This window comes from Rhagoletis pomonella, unplaced genomic scaffold (assembly GCF_013731165.1).
Source record: "Rhagoletis pomonella isolate Grant_MI unplaced genomic scaffold, Rhpom_1.0 Rhpom_scaffold_00013, whole genome shotgun sequence".
NCBI lineage: Eukaryota > Metazoa > Arthropoda > Insecta > Diptera > Tephritidae > Rhagoletis > Rhagoletis pomonella.
The window spans coordinates 11,903,889-11,923,792 of record NW_023458567.1 but is presented as its reverse complement, the minus strand read 5'-3'; the positions used below and the strand labels follow the sequence as shown (position 1 = coordinate 11,923,792).

At 38.5% G+C, this 19,904-nt stretch overlaps 7 protein-coding genes across 13 annotated transcripts in view; 4 read left to right on the top strand and 3 right to left on the bottom strand.

The window, feature by feature from the left end:
• The window catches only part of LOC118748818 (protein NipSnap-like), a 17,915-nt gene extending 15,513 nt beyond the window's left edge, over window positions 1-2,402 (top strand). The window contains exons 2-8 of one of the 2 annotated variants that reach the window (XM_036483521.1): window positions 35-219; window positions 722-797; window positions 884-1,063; window positions 1,145-1,313; window positions 1,373-1,497; window positions 1,566-1,708; window positions 1,789-2,402. In XM_036483521.1, coding sequence (XP_036339414.1) covers window positions 748-797; window positions 884-1,063; window positions 1,145-1,313; window positions 1,373-1,497; window positions 1,566-1,708; window positions 1,789-1,937 — 816 coding nt within the window. In that variant the 5' untranslated portion in view covers window positions 35-219; window positions 722-747 and the 3' untranslated portion in view covers window positions 1,938-2,402. Of the gene's footprint in view, window positions 1-34; window positions 220-311; window positions 466-721; window positions 798-883; window positions 1,064-1,144; window positions 1,314-1,372; window positions 1,498-1,565; window positions 1,709-1,788 lie in introns of those variants that run through there. The other variant, XM_036483522.1, reaches the window with a different exon arrangement.
• Window positions 1-19,904, bottom strand: part of LOC118748808 (protein NipSnap-like) — a 178,322-nt gene that overhangs the window by 23,479 nt on the left and 134,939 nt on the right. The gene's annotated exons all lie outside the window — the stretch shown is intronic.
• Window positions 2,929-4,763, top strand: LOC118748811 (60S ribosomal export protein NMD3). The gene has a single exon (XM_036483511.1). The coding sequence runs from the start codon at window positions 3,102-3,104 to the stop codon at window positions 4,650-4,652; it is 1,551 nt and encodes a 516-aa protein (XP_036339404.1). The 5' UTR covers window positions 2,929-3,101; the 3' UTR covers window positions 4,653-4,763.
• LOC118748815 (transcription initiation factor TFIID subunit 8-like) lies at window positions 4,382-7,952 on the bottom strand. Of its 3 annotated transcripts, none has more exons than XM_036483518.1 (6): window positions 7,630-7,950; window positions 7,287-7,573; window positions 7,076-7,223; window positions 6,886-7,014; window positions 6,586-6,819; window positions 5,763-5,882 (listed from the first exon to the last, which is right to left on the bottom strand). In XM_036483518.1, the coding sequence occupies exons 1-6, from the start codon at window positions 7,769-7,771 to the stop codon at window positions 5,854-5,856; spliced, it is 969 nt and encodes a 322-aa protein (XP_036339411.1). In that variant the 5' UTR covers window positions 7,772-7,950; the 3' UTR covers window positions 5,763-5,853. The 3 variants fall into 3 exon arrangements, with proteins under 3 accessions (XP_036339408.1, XP_036339411.1, XP_036339409.1); XM_036483516.1 differs by lacking the exon at window positions 5,763-5,882 and adding an exon at window positions 6,190-6,411 and having other exon boundaries at window positions 7,630-7,952; XM_036483515.1 differs by lacking the exons at window positions 6,586-6,819; window positions 6,886-7,014; window positions 7,076-7,223; window positions 7,287-7,573; window positions 7,630-7,950 and adding exons at window positions 4,382-4,693; window positions 5,938-6,336 and having other exon boundaries at window positions 4,783-5,882.
• Window positions 11,335-13,474, top strand: LOC118748813 (E3 ubiquitin-protein ligase RMND5A). Its single transcript, XM_036483513.1, has 4 exons — window positions 11,335-11,445; window positions 11,516-12,032; window positions 12,089-12,870; window positions 12,934-13,474. Exons 2-4 carry the CDS (start codon window positions 11,774-11,776, stop codon window positions 13,204-13,206), a joined length of 1,314 nt encoding a protein of 437 aa, XP_036339406.1. The 5' UTR covers window positions 11,335-11,445; window positions 11,516-11,773; the 3' UTR covers window positions 13,207-13,474.
• LOC118748810 (DNA-directed RNA polymerase III subunit RPC1) overlaps window positions 13,497-19,904 on the bottom strand; it is a 9,805-nt gene continuing 3,397 nt past the window's right edge. Inside the window, exons 3-10 of the mRNA XM_036483510.1 lie at window positions 16,278-16,695; window positions 16,025-16,182; window positions 15,644-15,921; window positions 15,301-15,568; window positions 15,094-15,234; window positions 14,915-15,033; window positions 14,089-14,596; window positions 13,497-13,800 (exon numbers count right to left, since the gene is read on the bottom strand). Coding sequence (XP_036339403.1) covers window positions 13,606-13,800; window positions 14,089-14,596; window positions 14,915-15,033; window positions 15,094-15,234; window positions 15,301-15,568; window positions 15,644-15,921; window positions 16,025-16,182; window positions 16,278-16,695 — 2,085 coding nt within the window. The 3' untranslated portion in view covers window positions 13,497-13,605. The remainder of the gene's footprint in view (window positions 13,801-14,088; window positions 14,597-14,914; window positions 15,034-15,093; window positions 15,235-15,300; window positions 15,569-15,643; window positions 15,922-16,024; window positions 16,183-16,277; window positions 16,696-19,904) is intronic.
• On the top strand, window positions 16,766-18,704 carry LOC118748816 (brachyurin-like). The gene is made up of 2 exons (XM_036483519.1): window positions 16,766-17,428; window positions 17,918-18,704. Exons 1-2 carry the CDS (start codon window positions 17,336-17,338, stop codon window positions 18,653-18,655), a joined length of 831 nt encoding a protein of 276 aa, XP_036339412.1. The 5' UTR covers window positions 16,766-17,335; the 3' UTR covers window positions 18,656-18,704.

Below are 19,904 nucleotides of genomic sequence, written 5' to 3'. Positions count from 1 at the left end.
TTGCAGCGGAAAAAGTGGAGCGCACAAAGTGGAAATTCATGCAGTTGTTTATATTTTCGTAATTTTTTCAGTTAGTGGTGTTTTTTTGTAATTTTCTTTGAGTTTAAACAAATTTGTAGTTGCTACCGCTGCCAACACTGCATCAACACATTGCTACAGTCGCCGCTGTTGGCGTTGTTACCGAATAACGAATTTTTTTTGCATAAACGGCAATAAAAGGTAACTAAACATTGCAACATTTTTAGAAAATTGACTATCGTATTTGTAGCATTCTTTGTGATAAGAAAATAAGGTTAATTAGTGCAGCTATTTATTCTCCTGAATGCGCGAACCCCAACAATGATTGCTTGACTTATATCTATAGGTACTTACCTACATAAATTTGTACGTATAACCTTTCCAATACAGTGCGCAGGCAAAAATAGCCAATTGGAACAATAAAACCACAAGCAAATGTCGTCAGAAGTATGATTGTTGATTTGGTATATACTAAACAATTGTGCATACATGTGTATATAAATGTATTGCGCGATTTTTACTTTCAGAGATAATTTTTGATGATTCGCAAGCATTCAACGTACCTATGAACTATGTACATATGTTTGTATGATTGTTCTTTGTTTTTATTAACGCTGTCGCTGAGTTCTAGCGCATAGCTGCAAATTTAAACAAATTCATTACCGGCAGCAATATAAACTAAATTTTAATCTTATCATTGCAGCCTTGTAACAAACAAACTCAAGCAAAATGATTAAGCTAAGGAATTTATCGAACGTTATCAATAACACAGCAGTACGGTAAGCAAGCTAATTTCATTTGATTATATACAGTTTATTTTTAACTATCGTTTTTAACTTATTTTCGTATTTAATTTTCCAACCAGCTCCATAGCTACCTCAGCACCACTCAACGAAGCCGATTCATGGTTTTCTAAGTTGTTGGTGCGTAAAATTGAGCCAACTAAAGAATCACACAGTCGCATGCTTAGTGATAAGGAAATCATTTATGCCTTGCATACGCACAATGTACGTCCCGGTTATATGGATGACTATTTGAAGAATTAGTGAGTGATATTTGCATAGTCGGAAAGCCTGCTGTTAACTGTTTAAGAGCGGGTTCTGATGATTATTCTTTTACATTCCAGCAAAACTTCTGTACAATTGGTTAATGAAAAGAAGGCAAATTTATCATGCAACTTGGTCGCTTCTTGGACCGTACATGTCGGTGATATGGATCAGTGTTTGCATTTATGGAAGTACACTGGCGGTTTTGAAAAGATCGATATTGCCAAGGAAGATTTGTGGAATGATGAGGTTAGTAGATTTTTTAATTAGCGTTGCTTTTAAAATCAATACATACCTATATTTTAAAGGAGTACATGAGTTTAATGAATGAGCGCATAAAATATTTACGTTCACGTCATTTACAATATTTGTTGGCCTTCAGCTACTGGCCGAAAATCGAAAATCGTCCAGACAAACATATCTACGAGATGCGGTAAGCTTAAGAAAACACAAAAACATATCTTAACTTTTAAAAGTATTTTTTAAATTTCCTTAAACCAGTTCATATCGATTAAAACCCGGCACAATGATTGAGTGGGGCAACAATTGGGCGCGAGCCATTAACTTCCGTAAACATAACAACGAAGCTTTTGCCGGTTTCTTCTCACAAGTCGGCCGTCTATACAATGTGCATCATATTTGGTGTAAGTCGCTTACAAAATTATCTTTGTTGCTATTTTTATTTGCATATATGTATGTACATTCTTCTTTTATTGCTATGTAGGCTACAAGTCTTTATTGGACCGTAAGGAGACACGTGAAGCCGCCTGGCGTTCACCCGGTTGGGATGAATGTGTTGCCTACACAGTGCCACTCATTAAAGATATGCACACACGCATTTTAGCTCCTACTGAGTTCTCGCCAACACAGTAGAGCAAAGTTATAATACGTAAACAGATGTAGCCAACTTTTTCTTTTTTATTGCCAGCTACTTTATTTTTTAAGCAATTCTATGAAATGGTGTGTAACATACACATACTTATTTAAAAAGCTGCTGACGACACACACTCGTCAGCATAATACGCACAATATTGATAACTAACAAACGCTTCACATCATGTCAACATTTTATAAATTTTGTGTTATTTTCTGATTTTTTTTCTATAATCCGCATAGCTAAGTTTAAAGTATGTATCTGCAATTGTTGAGCTTATTTAGTTAATATTCTATAAAAGAAAAGAAAAACTGCATATGTGTATGTGTTTATAGCCAACCAATTTTTATCATGAATAGTTGTGCATAACTTGTTGCTACGCATCCGAAAATTGTTACTAAAAATCAAAATTGTAATTGTTATAAAAATATGAAATAAAGTGTAATAGTGAGAAATTATAAAACCATCTATGTATACTTCAAAGTGGATGAAATGGTCTTTGAGTTTTGTCTAAAAAGTCGCATGCTATAAAAAATGTCATGCTAGATTTTATTTATCGCTAGTCCCAGAAATCGGTCGCGTAACAGGTCGTCGCAGAAACACCAGGCGCCCAGAACCGTGTAGCAAGCATTCTGCCAGTGTTGCCACATAATTTTTGATCACCGCAGTTGGCAATTCCCGCCAAACTAAAAACTAGTTGGCAACTGCCAAACTGAAAAAATAGGTGGCAGCGCCGCGTCAGACAATTCAAAAACCCAAAAAATTAGTCGTACAAAAATTTCATTATAATATTTTATTAACATCAAAACTGAACTTACATTAGGAAATAAACGAGCAATTAACTTTGTTTAACGTTCAATAAACCAGAAAGATAAAAAATATTGTATCGTGAAACCGGTACAGAAGCCCGCGCCAATGTCAACAAAAACATTTTCAATTTCGCAACAATCGGCAATTTCTTGCTGACTTTAGTTGGCAACGCTTTGTATATTTCATTTGTGTTGACGTACTGCCAGCTGGTGCATTTCATTCCTGCACGTGTCTCAAAACAAAATTTTTTGTAAAATACGTAAATAAATTTACAATAAATCGTCGAAAAGTTAGCAGGAAAGTCGTCACATCAATAACATTCACATCTCCGTACAATCAAACAAAGGCACATCATGGAGTACATAGAGCCGTCATCGCTACCCACAAAAACCACCATGATCCTGTGTTGTGAATGTGGCGTTCCAATTGAACCCAATCCCTCAAATATGTGTGTGACATGCCTACGCAATCACGTCGACATTACAGAGGGTATACCCAAGCAGGCGGTGCTACATTTCTGTCGCAACTGTGAACGTTATCTCCAACCACCAGGCGAATGGGTGACAGCAGCTTTGGAGTCGCGCGAATTGTTGGCATTGTGTCTTAAGAAATTGAAAGGGTTAAAAGAAGTTAAACTCGTCGATGCCGGCTTTGTCTGGACTGAGCCACATTCTAAGCGCATCAAAGTCAAGTTGACAGTACATGGTGAACTTTCTGGAGGTACTGTACTGCAACAGGTTTTTATAGTGGAATTCACGGTGCAGAACCAAATGTGCGATGATTGCCATCGTACTGAAGCAAAAGATTTTTGGCATTGTTTAGTGCAGGTACGTCAACGCGCCGAGAATAAGAAGACATTCTATTATTTGGAGCAGCTGATTTTGAAACACAAGGCACACGAAAATACGCTGGGCATAAAACCGCTGCACGGTGGCTTGGATTTCTACTATGCCAATTTCAACCATGCAAAGAAAATGGTAGATTTCTTGCAGTACATGGTGCCAGTAAAGGTGAATACCTCCAAGCGACTGATTTCGCACGACATCCACAGCAACAATTATAATTACAAATATACCTGGTCAGTGGAGATAGCACCGCTATCGAAGGACAGCGCTGTTTGTTTATCGAAGAAACTGCGCCAACAGTTGGGTAATATTTCGCCAGTTTGCTTGGTGTCTAAAGTTGCAACAGGTATTCATCTGATCGATCCAATGACTGCACAAATATCGGAGTTGCCAGGGCAGTTATTCTTCCGCAATCCGTTCGAGGCGCTTTGTGATCCAAAACAGTTGGTTGAGTACGTTGTTATGGATATTGAGCCTATTATGGAAAAAGACAGAAAACACAGGCCAGGTCAGGGCCACATTTCCTTCCGGCACGTGCTGTGTGACATTTGGGTAGTGCGGTCGTCAGAGCTTGGCATCAACGATAATACGATACATACACGTTCACACCTTGGCCATTTGCTAAAGGTAGGCGATTCTGTGATGGGCTACAATTTGGGTGAAGCAAACTTGAACAATACTGAGTTTGAAAAATTATCTTCTGATGAAATACCGGATGTTTTGTTAGTACGCAAATGCTATGCAGATCGTCAGACTCGCGCCAACACTCGAAATTGGAAATTACGTCATTTAGCTGAAGAAGCAACTGATGAACGCAGCAAACACGACTTTAATGAATTTCTTGAAGATTTGGAGGAAGATGTTGAGTACCGTAAGCAGATTAACATCTATCGTGATGCTAAGAAATCGCTGCCGGTGGATAGCAATGACACACAAGCTGCAAATGATAGTGTCCCGCATATTACGTTGGCGGAAATGCTGGAAGATCTGGTGTTGGAATGCGAAGATGATGCAATGGGTGAGGAAAATGTTGAAGGTGACAAAATCGGTGAGCAATGAACAACCACTGCTCCTTTTTTTAATTATGTATGGAATTTTAACTGAAAATTTTTAAAAGTTATCAAGAAAATAAACGAAAATTAGAGAATAATGAATTAGAAACTAATTTTATCCATCTGCTTTCACTTACCTTAAATAATTTCAATGGTGCAATTATTTTTGCCATTGGTCAAGCAGCTGCTTTATCAGTGGCAAAACATGCTTGCGGGTGGCCTTTATATTAACCATCTTGTAAAAGGTGCCGCTGAGAAAATTACAGTTGTCGTATTGCTGCAAGCAGAGCGCCGGTTCGGTAGATGCTAAGAGCTTTTGCCGTATGGCCGCGCACAGTTCGCTACAACCTATGTCTATGCAGCCCAAATCACGTTGTACGCCTCCATCTTTGACAAGCATTCCCATTAGAACTACTATTGCAGAATTGGTTTCCTTGGCAAATTCTTGAACAGCACTTGCTGCATCCTCTTTTTCGATGAACTGTTGCACCAGCAACGGAAATCCTGGTATGGCGATATTTAATTTAGCGTCGTTAGTAGTTAGTATTTTTAAATCTTTGCGTAGAAGTTGCAACGATGTTAAGCTGCTTACATCTGCACGCGCTGCTACTAGTGAATCAAATAACTGGGTTCGCTTAGTTCCCACCTTATCGACAGGCAGCTCTTCCAGAAATTCCTCAAGCCTCATACATATTTCAACATCTTTTGTAGTGGCCCGATTTGCCGATTCACTGAAATTTACGGTGTCCAGCACAATCGTGCTGTGAAGCATGGTCAAGACTGGTTCAATCTCAGCTAGTTTTTCTTGTGTTGCTGATGTATACGACATTAATATATGCTCTGCAATTAGAGTGGCGCATGAGCCAACTAATTCTATACGGGTCTTGCAACTAGTCGGTAACTGCGCTTTGTCATCGAGCGCTCGATGATCGAAAACTTCTACGCATCGCGCTGCAAAAGGGCTGACATGATGATCTACCAAAATAAGGTCACTACGTTCCAAAAATTCGGGTTGTAACTCATCCCGAAAAGTTAAATGTTCTTCGTTAATTGCTTGTTGGCTTAAGAGGTAACGTACTTCAGTTTTAAGAGGATAATCACGACGCGGGATGTTGAGGACAGGCAGAAAGTTTTTGGTATTCCGACTTTCTTGTTGATAATGAAAAGCTAGAGCAATTGCACACACAGCGGAATCCAAATCACAAGACTCATTGCCCAAAACGATGCAAATGGCTTCCTAGAAAAATAACTCCTCAAAATATAACCTAACTTTTATCTACTTATTTACGTACAGTGGAATTCACGAACTTTCGGGTTTGCTTCAGAAAATTTAACATGATTTTGTGTTGAGATTTCGCACAGGATGTACAAAAATTAAATTATGAACTTGTATAAAAATGCGCGAGTTTGCAAAATTGCCACTGTAAACAAAAAGCTGCAGGCAGCCGGAGCCAACAGCTGATTCTAAATTACTGCGCCGACGAACTTCTAAAAGAGACTGCGTTTTTATTACAGAAAATTGACGGGCGAGTGGACAGAATTAATTAAAAATTTTAACTGACGCATTTTATTACAAAATAATTCTAAAATAAATGGCCCTTTTATGTATGGCAACTGGTGTCTAGTTGCCGGTCTAGTAGCCGTGGATACCAGTATCGTACTTTGTATTATGTATAGCGATTAATCTCAATATACAGAAAAACGCACACAACATCCGAATTTATTTTTTTTGACATGGGCATTTGCTCCAATGCGTTTGAAAGATTCTGTAAACAAATAACAAAATCGTTATAAGCGGGAAACAGGAAATTGCGCCACTAGACTCGGTAGCCGACGGTTGCCATACGTAATGCGATTTTTTGTATATGGTTGGCCATCGGCTATCAGTCGCCATACAAAATAGGGCCAAAAATCTGCTATAAATGCAACCTATGAATTACCACTACTTGTTGCCGTGGCGACTAGTAATGCAGGATCTGGTTTTGCACGTTTCGGCAATGTCGCCGCCCGCAGGTAAGGATTATCTATATTCGGGTTCTCCAAAATTGCTTTATTGGTAGTAGAATTAGGCTTGATATCATTTTCCGGCTTAGGTTCCTTGTCACTTTTGGCATCCGTTTTCATTTCACCATCCCCATCCTCTTCATTACCACTTTCATTTTCGTCATTGTCATCTATAATACAACAAATGTGTATATGAATAAACGTATACATTTAAGAAATTTCAAGTGCATTAAAACCTTTTGCGGTTACATCTTCTGTGCGATTTGCGACTAAATAATGATATTCCAGCTCCTCGAAATCAAACACTTGATCAGTGGGATTTAGGGCCGCTAGGTAGGGTGGAAATGCTGGCTTGCAAGCAATCACTGTGGAGATCAATTATTATATATTGATTCTTTACACGATTATACATTAAATTTTACTTACAAGGAAACATATTATCCTCATTATCAAATAAACTATGCGTTTCCGATGTCTTGGAAAGAAATTTCGTTAATGCTTTCTCCACATCGCGCTTTTGTGTAGCTGCTTTTTCGCGTATAGCTTCGTATTCCGTCACTGGTTGCTTATGGGTCTTTTGTATTGAATTTTTTATCGAAATGCTAAATATGACTATGTATTTGATTTATTGGCTTACCGGCGTGCGAACATAAGCATGTGGATCGGGTAACGCTGGCAAATAGTTAGGAACATGCGGAGGATGTGAAGATTTGGTACCCGCTTGTAGCAAGTTTAATTGCTTCTGCTGAGATGCTTGTGGTGGCAATGGGATTATTTGCCGCCCCTCACGCTTAGCAAACGCTTCGATACCTTGCATTGAGATGCCCATGTTGACAAGCGCCACTACCACATCACCCACTACGGGTATGGTACGACCGGAAAGCTCGCAATAGCTACGCGCTGATTGTCCAACTTCCACGAGTACTTTAGTGGGTAGTTTAAGAAATAAAATGGAAATATATTTATATTAAAAAACTTACAACTTTGTAACATTTCAGTAAGCGTCTCTAAGCACTCCTTGTCCACACTGTCAAATCCCTTTTCCATAAGAATTTGTGACACCGCCAGGCCTAGAATTTTACGTCGCGGATTAGATGATTGTGCCGAATCGATCTTATCCATTGTTTATCAAATGCCCTTTTCAGAAAACCAAATCTATTGTTTACAAAAATATATTCATGTTCTTCTTCTTACTTTTGGTAAGGTTCGCAAAACGAAGCAGAAGAATGATGTTGCCAGTTTAAAATTGGGGAGGGCAACATAGACCTTACTGCCCGTCTCCACAAGATAAAGTTTATATCTTGATACATATGTTGGAATATAAATAGCCAATGGAGACCGCTTATTGCTCTTCAAGAGCAATATATATCAGAGTTTATATCTTGCCATCTTTTGCCAGCAATTTGATAGTTTGAAAGCTACATTTTCATTTGCACGAAAACTTTGTTGCTGAAACATTATTATTTTAATATAAAAGCAAAAATTGACTTTTGTTCCTGTTAAAATATTTGTAATTATGTACTTGGATGTAAAATAGCCTCTTTTAAAAATTTTTTAAACGATTAAATCCGGCAAAAATACATTTTCGAAGCTATCTTATAAATGTTTATATTAAGATATAAAAAGCCCACACAAATATTGCCACTGATATAACATATCTAGCGACCAAAATGGCAGCTGGGCAGCAATAAATTTTATCCTGTGGAGACGGCAAGTTATAGGCAAAATACAGCATACGGTACGATGGGCAGACCACGTTGTTGGCAACATACAAGGCAATAGGCCGGCCGGTTTTAAACTACGCAGCACCAGTGTGGTCGCCGGGGACTAGTAGGACGCAGTGGACGAAGCTACAGACGGTACAAAATACAGCACTCAGGACAGCGACAGGATGCCTCCTGATGACACCAGAACACCACCTCCACGATGAGGCGAAAATGCTCCCAATTAGGGAGCACAACACGATGCTCTGCAAGCAGTTTCTTGTTGGGAGCCACAGATGTGGCCACCCAAATAGACAGCTGCTTGCAGAGGAGCCCTCGCCGAGGCACGTCAGGAGGCATCTATATGAACTGACGGACCAAGTACAGAGGTTCATTAAGCAGCCTCTGGACCCGTCAGCTCACAGACAGGCCCTGAACGGCATTCACAGGCACGTAGTCTCGAGTTATGTAGACTCAAGACCTGTGAATGCCGTTCTAGGCACACAAACACCGGACATAGACGCCACGGAGCTCCATCTGCCTCGGAAGACCAGAACAACAATAGCCCAACTTCGCTCTGGCTACTGCAGCAGGCGAAATTCCTACCTGAGTAGGTTAAATGCGGATTTGCCGAACAAATGTCCGGCATGCGGAGAGACCCCTCACGACTCGAAACATCTCTTCGCATGCCCGCAAAACCCCACAACCCTAACGGCGTCGTCCCTATGGACCGACCCCATAGAGGCTGCACGCTTCTTGGGGCTGCCGTTAGTGGAACTCGACGACAACGACTGAGATATCAGCCGATCTGGGCGGGGTTGTTGTAGCCGCTACAACAACAACAGCAACATGGGCAGACCATGGTCTATGTAAAATCCAAAAATTTTAATTGTGGTCGCCGATGCGCAGACCGAGTGTGTTTCCATGGAGTGTAGACGTGCGCGGATTAAAATGGAGGAAGATAAACAACTTCGGTTAAAATGTTGGGCGCATATTCATAGTCATATTTAGTACTCAACTAAGTCGGAACTATTCTAAGTTACAACTAAAGCTATTCATAGTCGCCTTAATTTCGACTCTTCTGGCTAAGTACCAACTTAAATTTTAGTTTCGGCTGCAGCTGCAACTAATATTACATTTACATTGGACCAAAATGCGTGATTTGAAATCAGTCATTTGAAGGTGTTTACACTGCTTGATCGCATTTGCTTTGACTTCAAAGACAAACCAAAGCTTTTGTGGAACTTTTGTTTCTGAGTGCGTTCAATAAAATAGTACGGCAATTGGAACGCATTTGTTCGTGATTTTGTGTAAATGCGTCGAAATGCGTCATTCTGGAAATGTGAATTTGTATGGAGAAATGCGTGATTTGGCCTCGCATTTGAGGTTTCTCGCCCAAATGACGCATTTGGGCTCAATGTAAATGTAATATAAGTCGTAACTAGGAAGTATTTTATCAAATTAAGACGAAATATGTAAAAATTAAGTTGGTAGCAAGGCGCATCAATTACAGGTGATAGCGATAGAAGCTATGCTTCTTCTTATGAGCACGCTTATGTCAAATTATCGTCTGTTTTGCTTTATTTACATATCCGCGTACACATACACATATACGTATATATACACCCTGCAAACAAATGCTCCCGAAATCTTCAAGAGTGTCGGAAATTTGTTACGATTCTTTTAGAAATCTGTAAAGAAAAACATATGAAGCGTTTGACAAGAACTAGTAAAGAAATTTCTGTACGATTTCTTAAAGAAAGGCTGCATTTCTTTATTCATTCTGAGCGTTTGGAATAAACTTTTTTGTTTACTTATTCTTTAGAACATTCCTGATGATATTATAACGTATATCTCAAACGCATTCTGTTTATTCCGGCTGTGAAATGGGATTATCCGGAATGTATAAAGAAACGCAGCCAATAAGTCAGTTTCACGCTAGTTCTTTTAAAGTAAATTTGTGCATAACATTTAGATATCTACTATTTGTATGTTTCACAGCATGCTTTCGATAAGCATTGACTTCACATCACTGCGGTTGTTCTGGCTATTTCACACAATTAACAAGAAAATGATACCTTATTCTTTAGCATAATCATGCAATGAAGTAAAAATTACATAAACGGATGATCAAACTTGACATTATTTAATAAAAATGTAATTTTTGCAAAATATCGTAAAGAAAAATCGATACATTTTCACACTCGTTTTGCTATATTGTAAACTAAGTCGAAACTACTTAGTAGAAGTCTGAAATGTGACTATGAATAGAGGTAAATTTTAAGTTGGTACTTAAATTTAAATTGCAACTTTGTTAGTTCGACTTAGTTGCTGGACTATGAATACGCGCCTTGATTTCTTTTTTTAAATGTCTGCATGGTGTGCGGCTAATTGTATTGCAGGCGCATCGCGGTGAAAGTACTCGCGATGCGCAGACATACTATGTGGTATATTTGGCCTATTAGAAAAGGGTGAATGGTTGATGGTTGTGTGCGTTGCGGGTTTGTTGTTGGTTGTTGCATCACGATTCATAAAAAGTGTTACTCAACTCCCTGTGGTGCCGAAGCCCTAGGCATGCCTTTAGATGACACCAGTTGTTGCAGCGGACTGAGGTTGAGTGGTGTATGTTGCATCGGCCAACACTATAGACCCAAGGCCCGGGGTTTTATTCTATGCCGGCGCGGGCCAGTAGTGTACGGAGCACATATGCCGGTGGGTCATGCTCCCATGGCAAAAAAATGGGAGGTTGCTGCTGTGGGGATGGTCCTTGGCCGGAGTGTGTGCTCCGAGTCAATCCAGTAACGTAGAACTGACCGATGACTGACTTTGGCGCCTTCTCGCGGTATTCGCTGGAAATTAAGCAGCCATGAGGCCCAGACGATCCATATTGGGAATAACAATGGAGGAAAAAATTTTCATGCGAAATTTGCCTAAGTACCGGGTTTCGATACGAGTATTTTTTTTCGATACCTACCCAATACTTGGTTCAAAAATATCGATACCAAAATACGAAAAGTATCGAGTGTGTACTTGAATTTACTCGTATCGTTCCATCCCTAATTCATCAGCAAATAAAAGCAAACGCAATATCAGGTATCAAAAACCAAATTAATTATAAGAAAAACAAAATATTTTAATTTTTATGTATTTTTTTCGCTTTTAGCTGAGAGCAAAACTAAAATTAATTTGCACAATTTAATTAGCAAAGTGTAAGTTCGTCAAACGAAAAATCGTTTGGTGTTAAAACTGTTCAGCAACATAGAAAAGATAAGTGGCGAATACAGAAACAAAGAAAAAAACTTTATATCCGAAGGCAAGAAAAAAGGCTGACTGAAGAAAATTGAAATTATTGGCATATTTTCTTCCAGAGCAATACGCAGTTAGTCCAACTGAAATTTCTGCTAGTTTTCCTGTCTCCAACATGCAAAACGCAGACCTAGAGGCATTGAATGCCGTAGAGAAAGAGTTAGATCGTGTAATATCTAAATTTCAAGATATACGTGAAAATGCTACCGCAGAAATTGCGGATGTAGCTACGTTATTGGAAGAGTTGTTAAAGGTGCTCAACGAGGCTGAGCAGGAGATGACTGGCACAATAAATACCAGTACACAAGTGGATGCGCCTTCCGATGTAGATGATCCAATGGCTGATGAAGCCGAAATGCAGGTCGAAATGGAACGTAAGTCGCTATCGAACAGAGTGCAATTTATATTCGAATTTAATTATTTTCTTTAGCGGCAAAGCCACGACTCAACGAGTGCCAAGTGAAGCACGTATTGGACACATTGCACAAGGCCAACGAAAAATTGCAACGGCTTTCGGCGGAACATCGTGATTTGCACGGATCAGTGTCAAAAGTGGGCAAAGCAATCGATCGCAATTTTGTTTCCGATTTCACGGCTACAACGCGCGTCGATGCACTGCAAGATGAAGACAACTTGATGTTGCTAAACAAAGTAATGGCAAAGCATTATTGTCGCCAGGGTATGGACGACGTTGCACGTCTACTAATTAAGGAGTCTGGCATGCCCGAAGAAATGGCGCAAGAAGTTTTCGACTCAGAAAGCAGCTTCGCTGAAATCTATCGCATTTGGAAGGGTATACAGCAACAAGAATTGGGACCTGCACTAGAGTGGGCAACACGCTATTCCAACGAATTGATTGCTAAGAATTCGACTCTTGAATTCAAACTACATCGCTTAGCATTTTTGCAAATCATGTCGCGTGGTATAGGCGCACAAGCGGAGGCGATCGCTTACGCCCGCAAAAATTTTAACAAGTTTATCGATCGCTTCGAACATGAAATACCAAATTTAATGGGATGCTTCATTTATTTGCCCATGGGCATAGATAAGTCGCCGTATAAGCATTTGATCTCGCCACAAGTGTGGATGGAGGCATCATATGTATTTATGAAAGACGCCTGCCATACATTGGGTATCAGCAAAAATTCAGCATTATCTGTGGTTATTAACGCTGGATGCACAGCTCTGCCAGCATTGCTCAATATTAAACAGGTAAGTGTTAATGTGGATTTTTATATAAAAAAAATTATGTTGAAAATATGTTCTATTCTTCAGGTTATGCAGTCACGTCAGGTGTTAAGCATTTGGAATGCGCGTGATGAGTTGCCAATAGAGATTGATCTTGATCCAGAGTATCGTTATCACTCGATTTTCGCTTGTCCCATTTTACGCCAGCAGACCACGGAGGATAATCCGCCAAAGCGATTGACGTGCGGACATGTCATCTCCAATGATGCATTGCATAAGTTGAGTAATGGTCATATACTCAAATGTCCTTACTGTCCCGTCGAACAGAACGCCGATGATGCTGTGCGAATCTATTTTTAAACAGCCAAGCTCATACACAAATTTATATCTTTCTACACATCATAACGAAATTTTTCTGCTCTTTTCATTGGATAATATTTTAATTAAAAATCATTAAATTTACGAAATGTAATGAATAAGAAACATAAGAAATAACTGCAATTGCAGTTTAATTCAATCGATAATTCGCAACAAATCGACTGAAATATTATTATTTAAGTTGATGTAATTAATGTATTTAGTACAGTTCTGTACTTTTTTTGAGTTGAAAATATATTACTTTTAGTTTGAAAATTGAGCTCACGGTATCGTTAAGATAGGAGTCCCAATTTATTTCGTGCAGAACGCAGCAGCACCGGTATTTTTTGCAATGAGTTACCTACATAAATATCACCCGAGTATAGGCATTAAACTAAATGGTCACGCTGTTACAGCATGAAATAATGGCGGATCCACTTCCGGCAACGCGGTGTCCTCGTGATTGTGTATAAGCTTAAAGAGTCCGGTACCGATTGAGGCGGGCATGCCTAGGATAATACGCTCGGAGACGCCATCAACAGCATCGGTTTGGCCAAAGTACGCGGCATCGAATAGGTGATCGGCGGTTTTTTCGAACTGCAATATATTATAGCATGGTATAAAGGGTATTTTTTTAGTATAGACGAATCACAGATACTGGCGAGTTCTTAAAAGAATGATATTTAAAAAGGTTAGGCTCAGGCGTATGAAAATTTACAAACGACGGGCTTTGAATTAGGAATGATGCTAGCGGTTTAGACTTTTTACTTAATTAAATATTAAAAAATTGATTATATTCGAAATAAAAAATGCATACTTAATAGAATCTGAATTCAAATTTACATACATAATATTTCATAGGAAAATGAAATATTCTCCACTCACCGATGCTAAATTGAATACAGACTCTCGCATCTTCGCCAAACCATGCCGAGTTATACCCAAAACTTCACCACGTGACGTCATCTGGCTTGCCAGCAACATTACATGACGATGATCCACAGTCATGCCGTGGCCCTCCATTACATCTGTGATTTCAGTCATAATAGTGGTACGTGCTGCTTCAATACCCAAAGTATTATACACTTCCCAGATGTTGTTACTTTTGGTGCGTGCGCCCACAACGCCGAATGTGGCCATAACATCACGCAAACCAGCGCCTTCAATGCATAACTTATAGGTTGGCGGTGAGTGTGCGTCGTCTATAGCAATGACAGCGCGTGAGATGTTCGGCAAACCAGCTACGACAACATTTTGTATGGAAATGGTTAGACGTTGTAGCTCAGCATTGAGTGAGGCACCATGTTTTGAGGTATCAATATGTACTGTGATCACTGACGCGCCGACAACATCCACTAGCGCTGGCTTGATTCGTAGTTTGGAGGTGCAAATCCTAGTGTAAGGTGACAGTATTATTTTAAGCATTGCATTATTTACAATTCTGTGGTTACAAGCAATAACGGCCTAAGTTGACTTAAGAAAGAATGGAGTTGTATATGCTATCGTATTCTTCAACTACTATTCCATGCGTATGTGAAATACCCATCGCGCCAGCTAGACTACTTAGAAAGTTATGGTCGAAAATATTTTGGTTTCCCGACAAGGGGATAGCATTACAATCCGAATGTTTAAAAAGTTTTTTCTCGAATTCAGGTTTTTCGACTTAGGCGGCTATTGCTTATGACCAAAGAATTAAGAACGCTATACTTACGAATAACGTACAGTTTCGGCGTTAATCTCTAAGCCTAATACTTTAATACGATTCAAGTCTAAACGTATGACTAAGAAGCAGTCATCTGACCTGTAAACTTCCTCAATGTACGATGAAATCTATGCGTGTGTGATAAGTATTAATAAAATATTTCAAAGCCTCAAAAGTTTGGATCTTACCTCCCCTAACGTGGTCTTCTCAATACGCGACTTTACTTTACGCGCAAATTCCATGCTAATGTTATTCTCAATTTCCGCTGTTATAATTGGCGTTGAAATGGTTTTGGTAGCGTTTATAATCTCAACGATACGCGGTACACCCTGTAGATTAAAAATAATGAATAATAGTCTCAAACTCAGTAATCATTTTAAGTTCTATCTCAGCACCTGTGTAATGTTCATGGAGGCGACACCAGCAAAATGGAACGTCTTCAATGTCATTTGTGTGCCCGGCTCACCGATACTTTGCGCCGCTACAGCCCCTACAGCAGTGCCAGGCTCAGTGACAGCGCGATTGTATTTGTCGTTTACCCAACGCATGAAAGTACGAATTTGTTCTTCGGTGAGACGTTCAATTTCATGTGCCAATTTCGGATGTCGTCTGTACTTTGCTTGTACGCCAGCGATCTTTTGAGCCACCTTATCAATGAAGGAGCTGTGCAGAGGAGTTGAATGGAATTAACTTACAAATATACAATATATGTACATGCTTTAAATAACTTTTTCTTACATAATTTCGTTTTGAAAATCTTTTCGGCTCATGGTGAATTCGTCTTCTGAAATAATTTTACGTGCTACAGGCGGAATTTCAGATGCAGGTAGTGGTGTACCCTTGCGATCCGGTACAATGGCGCGCAAATGATTTAATTGACGCACCATATCCACTGGCTTGTTTTTGACTTCCATGAAAACCGGATCTAAACCGTCACCACCGTAAATAAGCTCGACTATTTCACCAATTGCGTTGCGTACGGAGCCATCGTAATGCACTACCAGATCTTCCAGACACTACATAAATACAATAGATTGGCAAAAGATAGAAGAATATAAAAAATAGCATTCATTTATTATATGTAACTTGATTTTTCTTGTTTGACAAACAGACAATTACCTTCACCAAACGACGCTGGAGATAACCAGTTTCCGCCGTTTTTACAGCTGTATCGACCAAACCTTCACGACCAGCCATCGTGTGGAAGAAGAATTCCGTAGGCGTAAGACCAGAGTAAAAACTATTTTGCACAAAACCACGCGCCGCCGGTATAGCCGCTAAAAAAAAATATAAAAATTGAACATTGCGAATTTATGAATTAAAGCATTTTAAATGGAAAAGTTTTTGTGGGGCAATTTATCTGCAAACTTACAGAACTTCTCGAAATGTGGCAGCGCACGATTTTCAAATCCATTTGGCACACGCTTGCCGTTTATGGCCTGCTGCCCGACACAGGCAATCATCTGTGAAATATTGATGTTGGAACCTTTCGAACCGGATAGTGCCATAATAAGTGCACTGTTTGTGGGATGTAGTTCACGGAAGCAAGCTTTAGCTGCCTGTTCGCGAATTGAGGAGAGTTCACGCAACATTACTGCTTCGAGCGTTTGTTCTGGCGTACAACCGGGCTGACATTGTAATGTACCCTTTTTCATCTCTAAAATGTATTCATCGCATTTGGCGTAGCCTCTTTCCAACAATTTTTGTTTTTCCTCAAGCAGTTTATTGCTAGGTGTAACATCGCTGATTCCAAAAGAGAAGCCACGATTTTGTATGAAAAATGAAGCGATCTGTTAATGTAAAAATTAAATTAATAGCTGCTTGTAAAAACAAATAAAGTTCTAATAAATATTCGAATGTAAAATAAATGAAACTTTATTTTTGTTATTTATTAATCTCTAAATCAAATATGTAAGCGATTTCCGCTGTAGAATCTATGAATGAGCAAATCGCCAAGAATAAATTACTGACATTATCGATGTAAAGCGTAAACTTTTCCAAAACAAGTAGTATTGCTTAAAATTGACGCCGGATTTGTAAAGAAATTACATACATATTTTCTGTAATCAGCTGAGAGTTGTCTTATTATTTTTTTTGCAAGCAAAACATGCCATCTACACTATAATTAAGAGAGCGGGCACCTGTTGGCCGATAAGATATTGAATAACAACATTTGTTGAATGAATTAAACAATTAAAAAGTACAATAAGGCATTTAAGAGATAGCAAGTAAGAGCTTCAACTTTTTAAACAATTTATTGTGATAAAAATACCCATAGTATAGATACGTCTTAATCGTCGGAGCTGGTAAGCATTTCACAAGTTATAAAACTTGGTAATGGCCAACGCGTCAGAGCAGTTTAACGTTATTTGGCAAAGTGCTAGCGTTGTTGTGTTATTCGCGGTAGGTGCTATTTAACTTCTCGGAACAATGAGACTTAAACTTCTGCCATTCTTATACCTGATGGTGATACTTGCGACTGTGCAAGGCTACGTTGGGCCTGATATCAGGCTAGGGCAAATTGTGAGTTAAAGAATAAATGAAGTCATTGAATTTGGTGTGGAAACAAAAAAAAATATTAAGGTTTGTGTGATGGTACGCAAGAATCATCACAATTTTTTGTGCGCGCGTAAAAAATCTTTAAGATGTTTCCTAAAAAACAAAAAAAAAAAAAATCCTGCATGAAAACAATTGTTTTTAATGTGCCCAAGCGTTATTACATACAGAGCTAATAACAAAAACTAACCAAAAGATAACACAGGGACCAATATTTAAAAAAATTTAAATTGTTTGGATGGAAGCGTAAAATGCGCTTGCCTTATAACTGCAACAACAGCATAGTTGGCAACGCAGACAGCAACCACAGTTAGATTGTCACTTCCTTCCGTCCATACCAAAGTCCAGTTATTTGAACTGTATACTTAAATAATATGTATATTTTTATTTCGTAAAGCTAATAATTAATATTATGAACCCTTGAGTGAATAATAAACTAATTCTCTTTTCAAACAGCAAAATCGCATTATTTCCGGTACACCTGCTTCGTCTGGACAATTTCCCTGGCAAGTGATATTGAAATTAGATCCTCAGGACGATTTGCTTTGCGGTGGTTCGATTATTTCCACAATATGGGTACTCACTGCAGCACATTGCACCTATGGACAATCTTCTATGTTTCTAATGTTTGGTACCGTGTTATTTAACAATCCTAATGCATTGAATATGACTGCAACACAATTATATGTTCATCCCAATTATAACGATGCAACTCTAAACAATGATGTGTCACTTATTAAACTACCAACAGCATTAACATTTAGCAAAACCATACAACCCATACAGCTGGTGCCAAGCTCGTATGCAAACTTCAATTTCATTGGCCAAATAGCCATGATCGCTGGTTTTGGTTTAACTGATGATGAAAATTTGGATTTTTCAAATAATTTACTCTATGCACAAGTTGAAATTATTAATAATAACAACTGTGAATCGGTATTTGGAGCAAATGTGGTTATTAGTTCAACATTATGTGCTCAAGGTGAAAATGGCACCGATATGTCAATCTGTAGCGGCGATTCTGGTGGACCATTAATAACAACAGATCTAACTGGCACGTGGATGCAAATCGGAATAAATTCATTTGTTGCAGAAGATATGTGCACTGAGGGTTACCCGTCGGGTTACGCACGCTTAACCTCATTCCTGGGTTACATATCGCAGGTGACGGGCATAGCTTTTAATAGCACTTGAAAAGTACTTGTCTTGAAAAAAAGAAATAAATTTGGCTATTTTAATACAATACTTTTTTTATTTTTTTTTTAAACAAGAATAATGGACAGGCTGTGCATATTTTAGGTGTGAAACTTCAAGAGCACTTGAGTTGGGTTTTTTTCTTAATAGAAAGCTACTGAAACTAAATTTAAATAAAACATCGATTTCTATCAGAGTAGAAATACGCTTTACATGAATATCGGTACTGCAGCGAATCTCTATAGAGACTGACACTTTTTTCTGCTCTTTAATTGCTTCTCGGAAAAACTTGAAATTTTAGCCTGATAAGATACGAAAGAAATTGAGAACCAATCAATTGAATTTGAAATGCACATATACATACATATATAATTTATATGCGGGTATTTATCAGATACTGCTGCTAAAATCTGTAGTGCAGCAAATAAATTAAGGGGATTTACTGATGTGTTTATTTGGTATTATGGGAGTAATTGGTTTGCTAAAAACAACATAAATTGCTTTTAATTTGAGCGCGTGCACAGTGTATTAAAACACAAAAAATTTAGAATTCGATATTTTTATCGCGATTATTTATAAGCTTTTAATTTAAAATAAGTTAATTGTAAAAACAAATATTTTTAAAGCAACCTTCTAAATATGAAAGAAATCGGGCCATAAATACTTTGGGGCTACTCTGTAATGCGATGCGATAGCAAAATTATCCCAAAACTTGGTGCAAATCGTATCCCAATCTTGTCAATGCACAAACATTTTTCGTTATCCCAACTACGACCAACAATTTGTACAAATTTCTCAATAGAAGTTGGCTGTATTTTACCAATCGTGTGACTACAAAAAAAAGGGATCCTAATAAATACGGGGTTTTCAAATATCTCGACTCCAGCCCCACCTATCGGTTTTACTCGTATTTCATATTGCATTGTCATCAGGTTCTGAGCCAACTGTGAAGTTTCAAGTCTCTAGGTCATCGGGAAGTTGGTCAAAAATTGATTGCAAGATTTGCCCCTAACATACATACATACAGAACAAGTTAAATAAAAGCTTGTAAAACCGGGTAACTTTTGCGAAAAGACAATAACAGCCGGTAAAGCTTGGCTGATTATTGTTAAAATTAATAAAAATTTGTATAGGAATGTATGCATGTATACATGTTCTTACTAATGACAAAAGTAATTATTTTGACAATATTGCGACGTGTTTTTCGTTCAGTTCTTTAGTGGAAAATCCGCTAACGAAATCATTCAAT

Bases quoted from the DNA above. Each gene is read 5' to 3' on its own strand.
- LOC118748811 (XM_036483511.1), top strand. From the start codon at position 3,102: ATGGAGTACATAGAGCCGTCATCGCTACCCACAAAAACCACCATGATC.
- LOC118748813 (XM_036483513.1), top strand. From the start codon at position 11,774: ATGCAAAACGCAGACCTAGAGGCATTGAATGCCGTAGAGAAAGAGTTA. The intron at 12,033-12,088 runs GTAAGTCGCTAT...TATTTTCTTTAG, and splicing joins AATGCAGGTCGAAATGGAAC to CGGCAAAGCCACGACTCAAC. The intron at 12,871-12,933 runs GTAAGTGTTAAT...TCTATTCTTCAG, and splicing joins CATTGCTCAATATTAAACAG to GTTATGCAGTCACGTCAGGT.
- LOC118748816 (XM_036483519.1), top strand. From the start codon at position 17,336: ATGAGACTTAAACTTCTGCCATTCTTATACCTGATGGTGATACTTGCG. The intron at 17,429-17,917 runs GTGAGTTAAAGA...CTTTTCAAACAG, and splicing joins ATATCAGGCTAGGGCAAATT to CAAAATCGCATTATTTCCGG.
- LOC118748815 (XM_036483515.1), bottom strand. From the start codon at position 5,982: ATGTTAAATTTTCTGAAGCAAACCCGAAAGTTCGTGAATTCCACT. The intron at 5,883-5,937 runs GTACGTAAATAA...TTATTTTTCTAG, and splicing joins GAAAGTTCGTGAATTCCACT to GAAGCCATTTGCATCGTTTT.